This window comes from Erythranthe guttata, chromosome 8 (genome assembly GCF_056151865.1).
Source record: "Erythranthe guttata isolate IM_541 chromosome 8, IM_541, whole genome shotgun sequence".
In the NCBI taxonomy this organism is placed as follows: Eukaryota; Viridiplantae; Streptophyta; class Magnoliopsida; order Lamiales; family Phrymaceae; genus Erythranthe; species Erythranthe guttata.
Window position 1 is genome coordinate 3,714,231 of NC_142540.1, and position 15,194 is coordinate 3,729,424.

At 30.4% G+C, this 15,194-nt stretch overlaps 1 protein-coding gene across 1 annotated transcript; it reads left to right on the plus strand.

The window, feature by feature from the left end:
- Window positions 1-1,633: 1,633 nt before the first annotated feature.
- LOC105975932 (putative aquaporin NIP-type) lies at window positions 1,634-3,462 on the plus strand. The gene is made up of 5 exons (XM_013001186.2): window positions 1,634-1,896; window positions 2,223-2,447; window positions 2,685-2,882; window positions 3,004-3,065; window positions 3,160-3,462. The coding sequence occupies exons 1-5, from the start codon at window positions 1,747-1,749 to the stop codon at window positions 3,377-3,379; spliced, it is 855 nt and encodes a 284-aa protein (XP_012856640.1). The 5' UTR covers window positions 1,634-1,746; the 3' UTR covers window positions 3,380-3,462.
- Window positions 3,463-15,194: the final 11,732 nt, after the last annotated feature.

Consider the following 15,194-nt stretch of genomic DNA (forward strand, 5'->3'; position numbering starts at 1 on the left):
TTATTTATGTATATGTTTAATGTTGCAATAATTGCAGCTGATCGATGTGCATACAACCCATTAAATTCTCGTATTATATACAAATAATATCCAATCATTGAATCCATATGTCTTAAGGATGCATGCGAAACCTTGTTGTCACAATTTTATATGCAATTAATTACTAATATAATAAATAAACTCAAGCACAATAGAGTGGTGGTGTAGCACAACTTTTGTACGATTGTTTTTTTTTTCTTTTTTTAATTATTATTATTAATATTTTTATAAAAAAAAATTGAAGTATATTTTTTTACTTCAAGCATGAATTGCTATATATCTCGATCTTGACTTGGTCAAGAGTGTAACTATATATTTAATTTAATTTTATATTCGATTATTACAGTAGAAAAAGAATATGAGATGACCAGATTTGTACTACTGACTAAGTTTTAAACATGCTACGTCGGATATTATGTTTTATAATATAATAGTTGGTACTATTATTATTATTATTATTATTATTATTATTATTATTATTATTATTATTATTATTATTATTATTATTATTATTATTATTGTTATGAAGTCAGCAAGCCATGTTAAGTGTTAACTAGCGGATGCACGTGCAAAGTGGACGACCTCTAAGAATATTTTTATTATAATTTATGAAATTATAAATTGAATTGTTTTTACCTTTTGGGGGATGGATTTGATTACGGGTTGAAATTTGGATCGGGTCAAATTAACCCTTTCAGAATTTATTTAAATAGTTTCAAAGCAAAATAATAATCTAATCTTGTTCCAAAAAGTTGAACCAACAGAAAATGGAATTTTATAATTTGGAATAAGAAAACTTGTTACATTGGAACTTTTTGGATCGGGAACCGACGGAGGTCCGACTTTTTTTTATTCTTCTTGTATTTATCTATAATATAAATACATAAATAAAATTGCTATTATAAATAAATCACGTAAAGTATGTATCATTAATATAATACTAATGTTAATAATATACATGTTTTTTTTGAAAGAATAATGTACATGTTCTTTGAAGCTTAAATTACAACCTTTTGAATTATTTAAAAAAACAATAGATTGTATAATTTTTTTTTATTAATTAGTTCATATATAAATGCAATATAATTTTGACACGAAAAAGGTAACAGAAATAAATAATTATTTCTTCCTTTGTGTTTCATTTATAATAAAATGAAATGATATTTAAAAAATATAAAGAGAGAGGTGTATGGTACATTTTACAAGATATGCAATTTAGAGTGTAATTTGCCAATTTCAAAATTCAAGGGTGCAAACCGCCAATCCATGTTATTTTCAGGGTGCAAAACGCAATTCACCCAATTATTATCATATAAAATAATATTAACTACCAAATGGATTAGGGTTGCATGGAGCAACAAATCACGAAATTAACGAACAACAACATCGGATAGGAACTCGATTAATTAGGGTTAACGGATAATCAGATACAATCTTATCATTAATCCAAGATCCAATCAAGAATCATTCAAAATCAGAAGAATTATCTGATTGGTTCAAACCGATCATCACATTTACGTCCGTAATAACTTCCCCTAATTATAGGATTATCACTAATCCTCATCCTAAAAAACTCTGTTAAAACCATCACAAAACTTCATTAAACACAGATTAAGAACTCAATAAAAAAATTAATAATAAAATAAAAAACCCTAGAGAAAAAAAAAATACAAATACCCAGTTTCAGTTTTCAGTGCAAAAATCACAATGGCGCCAAAAGTTGATGGAATCGAAGAAGAAGAAATATCAAGAATGGAATCAGGTGGTGTCACAAATTCAAATTCAAATTCAAATTCCCAATCCAATGCCAAACAAGGCTTTTGCTTCTCCCCTATAGTTGTAACCACTGCACAAAAGGTATGGACAAAAACAAATAAAACCCTATGTTTCGAATAGGGGTGTAATCGATTTTGAGTCGATTCAAATCTACGACGCGTTTCTGAATTTTAATCGTATTTTGAGTTTGATTTGATTATCATCAATACCCCAATCGAGCTCGGACGAGCTTCGAGTAAGGTGAATACGGAATTTGATTTTCCTCAGCCCATCATCATGGTTTATCGGACGAAACTACGTGTCCAATAATCTTGATTTGTGATAGCCGATGAATCGAGCTCAAATGTGTTCAATTAACATTCTTAATTTCAAACATTTGAAGTCACATTTTTTTTTTCTTGATATAGGTGGTAGCTGAAATAATCGGAACATATTTTGTGATATTCGCGGGTTGTGGCTCGGTTGTTGTCAATAAGTTATACGGTGAGACGGTCACATTCCCCGGGATATGTGTCACATGGGGACTAATCGTCATGGTTATGATCTACACCGTCGGCCATGTTTCCGGGGCCCATTTCAACCCCGCTGTCACAATCACATCCGCCCTATTTCGCCGATTTCCTTGGAAAGAGGTTTGATTTCCACATTTCAATTTCTATATATCTCACCAAAATTGTAAATTCCTAATAGTTCAGTTGTGAGTAGCAATTAAATTGTCTACTCACAACCGAATTAGGTCACAAGTCACGACTGAATTAAGTCAATTCAGTTGTGATTGCGAGTGATTTAATTTATTACAAAAATTCGAAAAATGCGGCTACCCTTATAGTGTACCTTATGAATGGACCTTGATGTATGTTTTTTTGCAGGTCCCATTGTACATAATAGCTCAATTAATGGGATCAATTCTTGCAAGCGGCACCCTATCTCTAATGTTCGACGTCACTGAAAAAGCGTACTTCGGCACACTTCCGGTTGGATCAAATGGACAGTCTCTAGCCATAGAGATCATCATCTCTTTCCTCTTGATGTTCGTCGTCTCGGGAGTTGGCACAGATAGTCGCGCGGTTCGTTGCAAACTTTATTAATACGACCACTACTATAGAAAAATAACTTTTTATTAATACGACCCTAAATTTCATTGATTTTCACAATCTTTAATTTTGCTTGAAACAAAATAAAATTCAGATTGGGGAGTTTGGAGGAATCGCAGTTGGAATGACCATAATGCTAAATGTCTTCGTAGCCGGGTATAACTTTTAATTTCACTAATTTATTTATAATTATTTTGATAATTTTCGAAAATAATTTGATTTTTTTTAAATTTATTTATTTAATATGTAGCCCGATTTCTGGAGCGTCGATGAACCCGGCGAGGAGCATTGGGCCAGCTATAGTGAAACATGAATACAGAGGGCTGTGGGTTTATGTAGTTGGCCCAATTATTGGAACAATTAGTGGTGCATTTGCTTATAATCTAATTAGATTCACTAATAAGCCAATTAGTGAGTTAACTAAAAATGGTTCATTCCTTAGAAATAAATCGAATGATGATTCGAGTTAGATACAACTGTTTATATGTATTGTTTTGAGAGTTTTGTACATTTGGTTTGGAAAATTAAGTTAATATTTTATTTTTGTTATTTAGGTTGATATGAATTTTTATGATTCTTGCATGTTTAAACTGAGTTAACAAATTTAGGATTTTATTTTATAGATGACATATTACATAGTTGTGATTTTATGTTCTAAAAGATCGTTACCTCACAGTAATTAAATTAGTTGTGAATTAAATATTCTCGTATTGGAATTAATTGTTGTTTTGGAATATCTTTTTAGTTACGTGGTATGTACAATTTTCAAATTTCTATGATACATTAACTATTTTTTTTTAATGAGAAACGTTGAGCATTTATTGGGCATAACACGTCAAGTTGGGAGTTACAGATGAACCCTCCAGACAAGCTAAGTCTGAAGCACTAGCAAGGAAGTGATCAAGTTGATTACAATGACGTTTAAAAGAAAGAAACCGAGCAATTATTAAAAGATTTCGCAGTAATTTTAAGGGAAGGGTAGGAGATCGTGCCTCGTTAAACATAACCAAATAGCTTTTGCACCAAGACACCAACTCATCAACTCTGAATCCGGATTCTCCATTGATGATATTATTCCGCTGCTCCCATAGCTTCCAGCATACCACCACCGCAAGTAAGAAATCGTCATTGCTCAAACTCATTTTCAGAAATTGTAGCCATGTCGAGAAGGATAAAAACTCACTATTCAACTTCAAGTTGAAAGGTTAACCCAACCATAGCTGCAATACACTTCGGCAGCTAAGGACCACATGTAAGATCGTTTCTGGTTGATCATTACACAAACCGCAAGATGGAGAATTTGATATGTGACGTGGGAACAACTCGGCATAAGTAGGGAGTAAAAATTAATCCTAAAAATAAGATGTAAAAGCTTATTATCAACTGTTTAAAATAAGTTTAGCCAAACACCCTCTTAATTTTTTGATGTCGGGAAGAAAAAGAAAAATCATTGGATTTTGTGATTCGCATATTAGTTAAGAGTAGGGATGGAAATCAGACGGATTAAATTGGATTTAGGTGTTTTATAAAATTTTTGATTTTTTTCGGAAGGCTAAGATTTTCGATTTTTTTCGGATTCCAATTTCAATTTTTTCGGAACTCAAGAATCGATTCCGATTCCGATTTTTTTTGCAAATTTCGGATGAATTTTTTCGGAGCCATTCATATTCGAATTTGTCCGATTTAAAAACGAAGAAAAAACGAAAACAGAATAAATGGCGGCGGGACTTCTGCTCGTCAAGAGAACGAGAGCGGCGTGGCTTGTACTCGGCGGAGAGAACGAGGGCGGCGGAGCTGGTGCTCGGCGGAGAGAACATGGCGGCGGGGTTAGTGCTCGGTAGAGAGAAAGAGGACACCGGTACAAGGCGGAGAGAATGAGGGAGGCAGCGTTGGTGCTCGACGAAGAGGAAGAGGGCGGCGCTGGTAGTGGTTGACGGAGAATACGAGGGTGGTGTTTGTGGGAGAAAGGCAAAAAGCAGAGAAGAAAGTGAAAGAGTGTCTTTGTTTGGCTTACGGTTTCGCTCGTTTTCTTTTGTCAAGAGACGTGGTAATTGTGTAGCTCATAACATAGCTTCTATGTCTGTTCTTGATTATTCGGAAGGGTCTACCCTTCCCCCTTCTTGGCCGGCGGTACTTAATAAATCTCTCCGTTTCTCCTCAAAACAAAAAAAAATGTCGGGAGCGGCGTGAAGAGAGAAGATGAGAATGAGAGGTTAATTTCGATTAGGGTTACAATTTACAATTTAATTGCGTATTCTGTAGTTTAACAAAATTTTCAATTTCCGCCGAATTCGATCCGAAAATTTTCGATTTTGGAAGGATTTTTTCAATTCCGACTTCCAAAACTTCTGAATTTCAATCCAAAATTATTTCGGAATATATATATTATTTTGTTCAATCCAATGGGTCGGTTAAAAATTGATTACCCGCCTAAGAATATGGTCGGTAATGGATCGGTTGGTGGATAAATATCAACCCAATCCCAGCCCTAGTTAAACCATATTATTTTTTATTTATTCTTTTCATTTATCATTGATGTTATTCATGTTGGTTTTAATTTAAGATTTTACGTTTGGTCATTCATTTTAATTTCTAAATAGTTTTGCGTAAAATTTATAAATTATTCATGTTGGTTTGAGTCTTATTATACACCCGTCATGGACCCGTCTATCCCAATACCGTCGAAAATCCATAATTTTGGTTCCTTAAAATCAAGAACCATTGGTTGACAGGAGGAGGTTGGATTTTGTTAGAACCTACAGATTTATATACCGTTCAAACCCGTAATATATTTGCAAGACAAAAAAAAGATGTCAATTTTTTAATTAAATGTACTCATGGGCCTATTTGTCATTTTTTTTTAAATACTAACATTTTTATCATCACTCATTCCATTTTGACGTAATTCAGTTGGCCCAATGCGATACACTATATAATGTGTATATATATATATATATATATATATATATATATATATATATATATATATATATATATATATATATATATATATATATATATATATATATATATATATATATATATATATATATATATATATATATAATTTTTTTTGTTTTTTCTCTTACGTTCTTTGGATTTGAGTTGACGTTTTACTAGATCTAGTCAGGTCCACGTGCGTTGCACGTGTCGTATTAATTTTACAATGTATTTGTTGTTTTTACATTGTGCTTGATTCATTTTCAACAAAATAATATTATATATTTAAAAGGGATTTTTATGCAAAAGTCCCCAACCAAGCATGTTTATTATTCTAGGTATAGGGGACATATCTCTTTCACCAATAAGCCCATCCCTTTAATATTTATTATAACTAAAGGAAACATTCATGTATATCCCAATATTACCCTCAATCATTTATACCCAATTCTTAATTGTAATCCAAATTAATCAATTTTGTCCATAAAAGTTCAATTTTGACCACAAAAATTCAATTTTGACTTTTTTTTGGAGTATAATTTAATATGCTCCAATTTCATCCTTAACTTAATTTAATCTCAATTTGACCCCAAATTTCACAAATTATTAAATTTTGACCCAAAATTTTTTTTTTTTTCAAAAAATTTTTTTTTTTCAAAAACATTTTTTTGCCGCCGGATTCCGGCGTTGACCGGCTGTCAACGCCGGTCACCGGCGTTGACTTTTTAAACTTTTTTTTTTTTTTTTTTTTCTTCCGGATTTTTTTTCCGGATTCCGGCGTTGACCGGCGGTCAACGCCGGTCTCCGGTGTTGACTTTTTTTTTTTTTTTTTTTCTTTTTTCTTTTTTTTTTCTTTTCTTTTCTTCCGGATTTTTTCGCCGGTTTCCGGCGGTCTCTTTCTTTAGTGTTTTTTTAAGTTTTTTTTTTTTTGTTTGGTTTGTTTTGTTTTTCCACGCCCGCCGCTACACGTTGACCGTAATTGTGCTGTCACTGACAGTAATTTAGCGTAATTATACTGTCAATGATAGTTAATTAACGTAATTGTACTGCCGTTGACATTACATTTATGTAATTGTGCTGCCGTTGACAGTAAATTAATGCAATATTATATTTTTTTATTTATTATTATTTTTTTTTATTTTTTTTGATTTGTTGACAAGTCAACGTAATTATATTACTGTCGTTGACAGTAAAATAACTGTAAACACAATAATATTACTGTCAACAACATCAATATTATTATTTTTTTGGGGTGTTTGTTTTGTTCGAGTTATTCACGAAGTAACGCAATAATATTACTGTCTACTATTGTAATATTACTGTTGCTATAGTAATATTACTGTCACTCACAGTAATATTAATTCTTTTTGTTTTTTTTATTTTGTTTACATTTGTTGAACGGACAACATAGTAATATTACTTTATTATACAATAATAATGAATTTTGTTGTGTTAATATTAATGTGCTAGAGATTAATATAGCAATATCAATGTGTTAAACTATAGTTTAGTTAATTTTACTGTGTTTAACAGTAATATAGTTAATATTACTGTCATTCACAGCAATATTGCTGTTTAAACGGAAAAAAAAGTTACAGAAAAAAAAAAAAAAAAAAAAAAAAAAAATTAAAAAGTCAACGCCGGTTACATAAATCTGGACCATGTGTGGACTTATTGGTAAAGGAGAATATTGTCTGGATCTCTTTATGAATAAGTTCCCACTGATGGGCTTATTTGTAATATGCCCTATTTAAAATGTCTAAATTATATTTCGAGACATGTTAACTTTTTCAATATATATAGGAAAATTTTGGCAAAACCCACATTAAACATGTGTTTACAATGACCTCCAATTTTAAGGTAAATCCAAAACGTCATTAAATAATAAAAAATAATTAGGTTTCTTGATTTTACCCTTACATTTATCTTACGTATATTACGATTGAAAAATACATAGTTACATAATTAAATTATGACGTTCTCACGTTAGGAACGATCAGAAAATTGATGTTCTGACTTCTCACTCTTATTCACCGCCGCTCATCCCCTTGATAGCAAAAGATTTGGATCGTCAGAGCGCTGGAGCCTCTGTTTAGTGGTTGATGTTGGATTTGATACTCTTCCTATTCACAATACTTATTAATCTAATTCCCTCCCCCCTATATCGGAGTTCTGGCCGATAAAGGTGAAGTCAAATCAACTATTGCTTAGAGTGGATTTCATTATTTCAAGTTATTAAATCTACGCAAAGTCGATTTCGCCCTTACCAGTGATTAAATTCACTATTGCTCAGAGTGAACTTCGCCCTTTCCAGTTATTACCATTGCGTAGAGTTTGCCCTTTATGATTGTAAATGTGAAAATCCATGACAAATTTGCTGTCTCCGCGGTGAAGGTGAAGTAGAGAAGCGATATTCTTGGGTATTAATTATGGAAGATATTTCTCTTAATCTTTTAGGGTGGTGGGATTTGCATATCTTCCCAGTTTTTTATTTGATTTTCAGTAATAGTAAATAGGGGTATTTTGGGTGATTTGAATCGAATGGATTTATGTCAAATTTTGAATTAATAATTAAATTTGTCACAATATGATATTTCATTGGGGCTTTTTTTTGTCAAACAACCCAATATAGATAATGTATCTTTTTTTTGTCAAACAACCCAATGTGTGTGTGTTAGCAATTTTGTAATATTCGTAACTCGATATTTCTTTATCGTCTTCATAGTTTTAATTGTTTTCTTTCATGACTTGAACTCTTCAAGTGTTTTTCATCATCGCAACTTTATTTATATTTAATCATCTTCTTATGGCATTAATTTTTTTTTTTTTTGAATTCTGAAATCACTTGTTTTACCAAGTTGCTTTTCTTTTTGGCTAACTCACTTTCTTTTTTGTGTGTGAGTTTGGACAATATCCCATTCATTGATTCGAGATCAACATCTATAAATTGAAAAGTTTGAATGATCAACTCTGTAATCACAATCAGTTGTTATAATCAATAGGTCTTTAAATTGTTCTTATTACTATTGTTTCTTTATCTCACACTTTTCATTTCTATTATCAGATGCAATTTTTAATTATTTATTGATCGTTGATATGTTATATATTGGTACAATGAGAAGGAGAATTGATCAAATCCGAACATAATTGATGTTGAATTTAAATTAAAACTTTGTTAATATATTGATAATTTAAGAATCACATATTGGAATGCAAAACAAGATTCAACATTTTAAATTCAATATATATTTATAACTATTAAAATCAACAATTAGCCCTTTGAATTCAAAAATTTTAAAAAGACAAACATATAATTATATTTTTCTTAACCATGTCTTTTTAATTGTTAGTGTAATAAGATATTAGTTTATTTTTATTTAATAAAAATAATTATTTTAACTCATTACTTGTACCAAAAGACGAAATTCATCGCCCTCAGGGTTTCAATCCCCTGGCCCGACAAATATTTGATGGAGGAATGTAAATCATGGTCATGTAAGTTTTGGTATTGTTCATGGTGTAACCCATTGGAGTTGCAATAATGTACAAATTCATGTTGGTAGCAAAAAACTTTTAAAATTCCAAAAGTACTATATATATAACAACAAAACTTGAAAATTAATTTCTTAGCGCTATTAAGTGTTCAATAAAACAACTTGGCTCATCCTATTTGTTGAAATGTCACAAAAGATCACAAATCAAAACATGCGATTAAATATTCGTATTAAACGTGATAAAAAATACTAACTTGATTCGTACCTACATCCATCATTCCATAAATTGTCATGACTTATTAGCTTTGATAGGAAGAATGAAGTCAAATTGAAAAAAAAAGAAGATATAATATGAACTGAGTACTGCCAACTTGTCTCAGATCCACTCCGTCACTTTCAAAACCAAATACTTCATTTGATTATAAGAATGTAGTCCTCTTCAACTACTCAGTATATTTTGGCATTATAACAACAGAGAATATATATACTACTTAAATAATTAAGGAAGATTAACAATTTGAATACTTGAAAGGTCATTACATGAAATTAAAAGTGAAAATAAAATAATTAATCATATGAATCATTATAGGTGCAATACATTATACATCAATAACCGTTCAATTCAATGTACATAAACTATAAATTAATAGTATAACTAATATAATATGAAAAAAATAATTAATTATTAAAATTATATAGGTAACCTTCCAATCTTATAATGTAAAAGGGTATTATTGTACCTACATAAAAGGGAAAAAACCTTCCTAACATTCACATTTTTATAGATAGTATAGATTGACTTGTGCTTGAAGTCCGCAAGTCTCATTCGCGGAACTCAAACTCATATCTAATTCTACTTTAATCTCCCATTCCACTTGATGCCGATTCGCGGTCGGCTTTTCAGTTTCTACTTGTATTCCAGAAGTACCTTTCCACATTCTCAACCGGTTATTTGACATATTCAACATTTTTACATACAATTAATAATAACAATAATTAATTTTAGGGTTTTCTTTTAAGCATAATAATTTAAGTTTGCATCACCGGACTAAGATAATTCCTACTTGTCACAAAATATTATTTCAGACATTCTAATGTTTACAAGACCAACAATTTAATTAAATAACCATGCTTACTCATAGCAAATTTCAATAATAAATTTATTTGAATTTTGTTATAGTAACAAAGCATTATTGGCCATTCATTTTATCCACATCATTATGTATAATAATTAATTTATAACTTTATATATATATATATATATATATATATATATATATATATATATATATATATATATATATATATATATATATATATGTGTGTGTGTGTGTGTGTGGATATACAAAAGTCAGATGGTCCACAAAAGAAATTTTTGATTCTTAGCCAGAGCCTTGTGATAATTTGCTTGAAGCAAATAAGAGAACTTAATTATTTCTATAATTGGCATAACAATTTTATACTTTCGGTTACATGCTTAGACACAGTGGCGGATCTAGCTATGGTCTAGGGTGTGCAGTTGCACACCCTTGAGATTAAACAAATAGTACTGTTATACATAAGTTGACAAAAAAAGTAGGTGGTTGAGCTGGTAAAGATATGTCTCCTTTTATTAATGTGTCCCGGGATCGAACTCCACCCTTTCAATATTTGATTTTTTTCCAAATCTTAACATTTTTCAACTTTTTTGTCCACTATTTTGATTTTTTTTCCAAATCTTAACATTTTTCAACCTTTTTCTCATGAAATATTTCCACAATTCACCTAATATTTCTAAATTGTAAATTTTTGGTCCACTATTTTGATTTTTTTTTCCAAATCTTAACATTTTTCACCTTTTTTCTCATTAAATATTTCCACAATTCACCTAAAATTTTTAAATTGTAAATTTTTGGTCCACTATTTTTATAAAGTGATTTTTAAATTTTTTACTCGACAATTTCGAACCCCCTTGGCAAAAATCCTGGATCCGCCACTGCTTAGACATACATAGAAATTAAGCTTGGGATAGAGTTAGACACACAAATATACATATGGTTTTGTTGGAGCATACTCTTGCTTTATTGCTGGTGACTAGGGTGAGAGAGCCAAAATATATATATATATATTGCTTCTAATGCTTAATTATTAAACTAAGTCATTAATTAAATGCTTGCTAGACACAATTACTATAAACACAATCACTATGCTCTATTAAGATATGATATAAATAAGTGATTTTAATTTATTTATTTTTCTTTAGTGACTTACTATACTTTTTTTATTGTTTATGCATATTTATGAGTTTCTTAATATGTGTGGAACTAACAAAAGTGACAACTATTGAGGGAACGAAGGAGTACTTTAAATTATGGGAAAATTAACAAGACCCCACATTTCAAATATATATGTAAGGAAAGTCTTCTCCCAAATATAATTAGAGAAAATCACTTTAATTAATACTTTCTCTGTCACATATTATTTCTCTGTCCAAAAAGTTTTTTTTGTCCCAAATTATTTGTTATTTTATATTTTCAATGAAGCATTATTTGAATTTTTTTTATTTTACCATTTATCATTTCTAATTAATTAGTTGTAAAATAATTAATGTTAAGGACATTTTAGCAATTTTCTATATTTTTTAACTATAATATGTGCACATTTATTCATTGTGTAACAACCCAAAACGTCACTAATTAAATTGGGATGGATGAAGTAGTGTCACATTTTAACAGCAACATAATACCATATCGGCGAACCTGTGAAGGGTTTGGAGGACAAGTTGTTTATCGGAGATGGGATGACCCATATCGGCGAGATTGTCGCTGGTGGTTTTAATTTTCTGGCAGTAATCATGAATGGATAGGGAGCCCTTTTTGAAAGATTTGAATTGTTCTTCGAGTTGGATGGCACGGTAGTCCTTGTTATCAGTAAAAAGAGAGGCAAGAAAGTTCCAGAGGTCAAGGGCCGTAGCCGTTTTCGAGAAAACCATGCTGGAGAGATCGTCAGATATTGTACCATAGATCCAAGATTGAAGGAGAAAGTCTCCACGGCGCCAGTCGTCAGGGGAGATATTTGGTAGACAGGGACGACCGTTGAGAATGTCTTCGAGAGAAAATCGCCCGACGACGATGTTGAAAAAGTGGCTCCACTTTTGCTAGTTTGAATTTTTAATATCGAGGGTAATAGGAATAAGCAATTTAATGTTGGATATTCCGTGGGTGAGGTTGGGAAGATATGTTTCCATCGCCACGTGAGATGACGATGGCGAGGGACGGTTGTGGTGGTGGTTACGTCGATGATGATGGTGATGGACGGTTGTGGTGGTGGTTACGTCGATATCGTGGCGGACATGGTTGTGAGAGGCGTGGTTGACGGACGAGAATCCCTGGAGAACTTTGATACCATGTAGAATATTATTTGTGTAATCCCATGGATCTGAGAGTGCCTCTGATTCAATATTTCAATAAATATAGGAAAATAGTAAACAATGTAGTTCAATGCTAGAAGAAAACTACCTATTAAAACGTATTTATAGTTTGATTCATAATAGAATCATACGAGATCTAGGAGAGTCTAATATGATCTAACATGAAATGATGGATGAAAATTATAATAGGAGGGAAATTTTAGACAAAATATATGAGAATGGGTTTATTTGTGAGACTTTTTTTTAATTGAACCTATGTGCATTTAAGTCCCTTGTCATGGATCTATTTATTATTTGCCCATAATTTAAATGATGTATAATTTAAAGAAGTTGAACAAGAGGCAATTGGGAATGGATGCACATTTTATTCAAGATTATATAAATTGATGTCTCTCAAATTTAAAATTTACTAGGCTTTATATGAGACAATATATTACAAATTCATGTGATCAATTTGAATTATTTAACAATTTAGAGAGATACAATTTTAAAAAGTGTTAAGTTTAATTACAATGATGGTAGAAAAAGTGAATGTGGACATTGTGAAGTTATTAGGCTAGTAGCATTCAACACATTTTAAATTACTTTAAATGCGCATGAATTGACTTATAAATATTTCTTGCTCTTTCAATACTTATTAAATTTATTGGACTTTATGTCTACGTGGCATTGCCACATCAGATATATCTTAGCTGATTGTTAGATGTGCGAGTCAACACTTAGTTAGTTAATAAGCTTATATACTATTTTTATCGTGTATCTAAATAGCATGTAATCAATTCATTTTGTGTGACTGATAAATAAAAAAAAAAAACAAAAAAAAATATTTTGTTTAATTAATACATAATACACTTTCCAAATATTTTCTTCTTCAATGCTTTTTCTTTCTCCATAATGACAGTTAGTGTTTGAGGTTTAATTTAAACTTATTAAATTAAATTGAAGTAATAATTATATGTGTGTGGAGTTGCGTGTTTTGGGTTTTGTGCAGACAAAATCCCAAGTGGTCCAACAAGATGTAACTATCAAGAGAGAGAGAGAGAGATGCAAAAGTCTGTTCTGATATCATACAATTGGGTGTTAAGTGTTAGACTGGAATGTGTGTTACTGTTATCAAGGAAGGATGAAGAAGACAAGAGCGAAAGCGATTGGGTATATAGTAAATATATTTTTGTTGATTGTGGTGTTGGTGAAATTAAATGGGTCTTCAATTTTTTTTAATACACATAATTTGAAACATTTCAAATATACTTTCAAATATAATAATATCAGTATAATTTTAGGGGATGCATTTGTTTCCTGTCAAATATACTTTTAAATATAATAATATTATCAATGTAATTTTAGGGGGAAAATGAAATAGATTATTTTTTTTGGAATTAAAATAAAATTCATAATTTGAAAGGAAAAAAAACATTGTTCCAAAATTAAATATACACACATGTTTGTGCATAAGATAGAATTAAATATCCACCACAGAGATTCTTTGGCGTGTGATTGTTGGCGGCTGGACACAGATTTGTTTGTGGAAGGTTCTGTTAAATGAGAGAGACCATGCACACAATTAGAATAATATTTGTGTTTCAATCAAATATATTTTTTAATGTATGTTTAGCCATATATAGTAATTTAAAAGTATCGTCGTATTTGTACAGTCAAATATGTGTTCGGTCAATTTGAATAAATGATTTTTGTTTTAATACAACTAGTATTTCACTCGTGCAATACACGGTGATAATTTAAAAAATAAAAATAAATTTAAGATAAAATAATTTACTATAAACTTCAATATTTGATATATATAGTATGTCATAACAAAAAAAATTATTTCTCTTACAAAAAAAAATTTCATTCAATTTGATTCCAAATAAAATAAAAATAATTGATAAAAATATTAAATGCGATATTAAAATTATGATACATCATCGGATACAAATATTACAACTATCACGATCGACACACTCTAATCCTTAATGTAAAACTTGTTATCAAAGTGGAGTTTCAAAACAATTGCATTGATGTAACTTATCTACTTAATACCTAGCAAGTAATTTGTATATTGTTAATTGTTCATATGCGATCACGACACATTACTACGATGTAAATCACTTAAAAGTGTAAGAAATAAATATAAGTTATGTTAAATTACTAAATAAAACTTCATTGAAGTCGACAGTAAGGTTAGCATAAAGTTCAGATACACATAAAATTGCAAAATAATTATAACATATAAATTATACAAAAACCAAATGTCCATGGCATCTCTAATCTCATCTCTCGAAATTACGACAATGATTGTACATGTCACCTCTAATACTTATACTAATACTAATATTAATACCAATATTAGTTCTAATACTAATAATGATACTAATGAAAATGAAAATAATAATGTTGATGCTAATAACACTACAAATATTAATTCTCATACTCATACTCATA

Excerpts from the sequence above, each read along its gene's own strand:
- LOC105975932 (XM_013001186.2), top strand. The coding sequence starts at position 1,747 with ATGGCGCCAAAAGTTGATGGAATCGAAGAAGAAGAAATATCAAGAATG. Across the intron at positions 2,448-2,684 it reads GCCGATTTCCTTGGAAAGAG|GTCCCATTGTACATAATAGC; the intron begins GTTTGATTTCCA and ends GTTTTTTTGCAG. Across the intron at positions 3,066-3,159 it reads CTAAATGTCTTCGTAGCCGG|CCCGATTTCTGGAGCGTCGA; the intron begins GTATAACTTTTA and ends TTTAATATGTAG.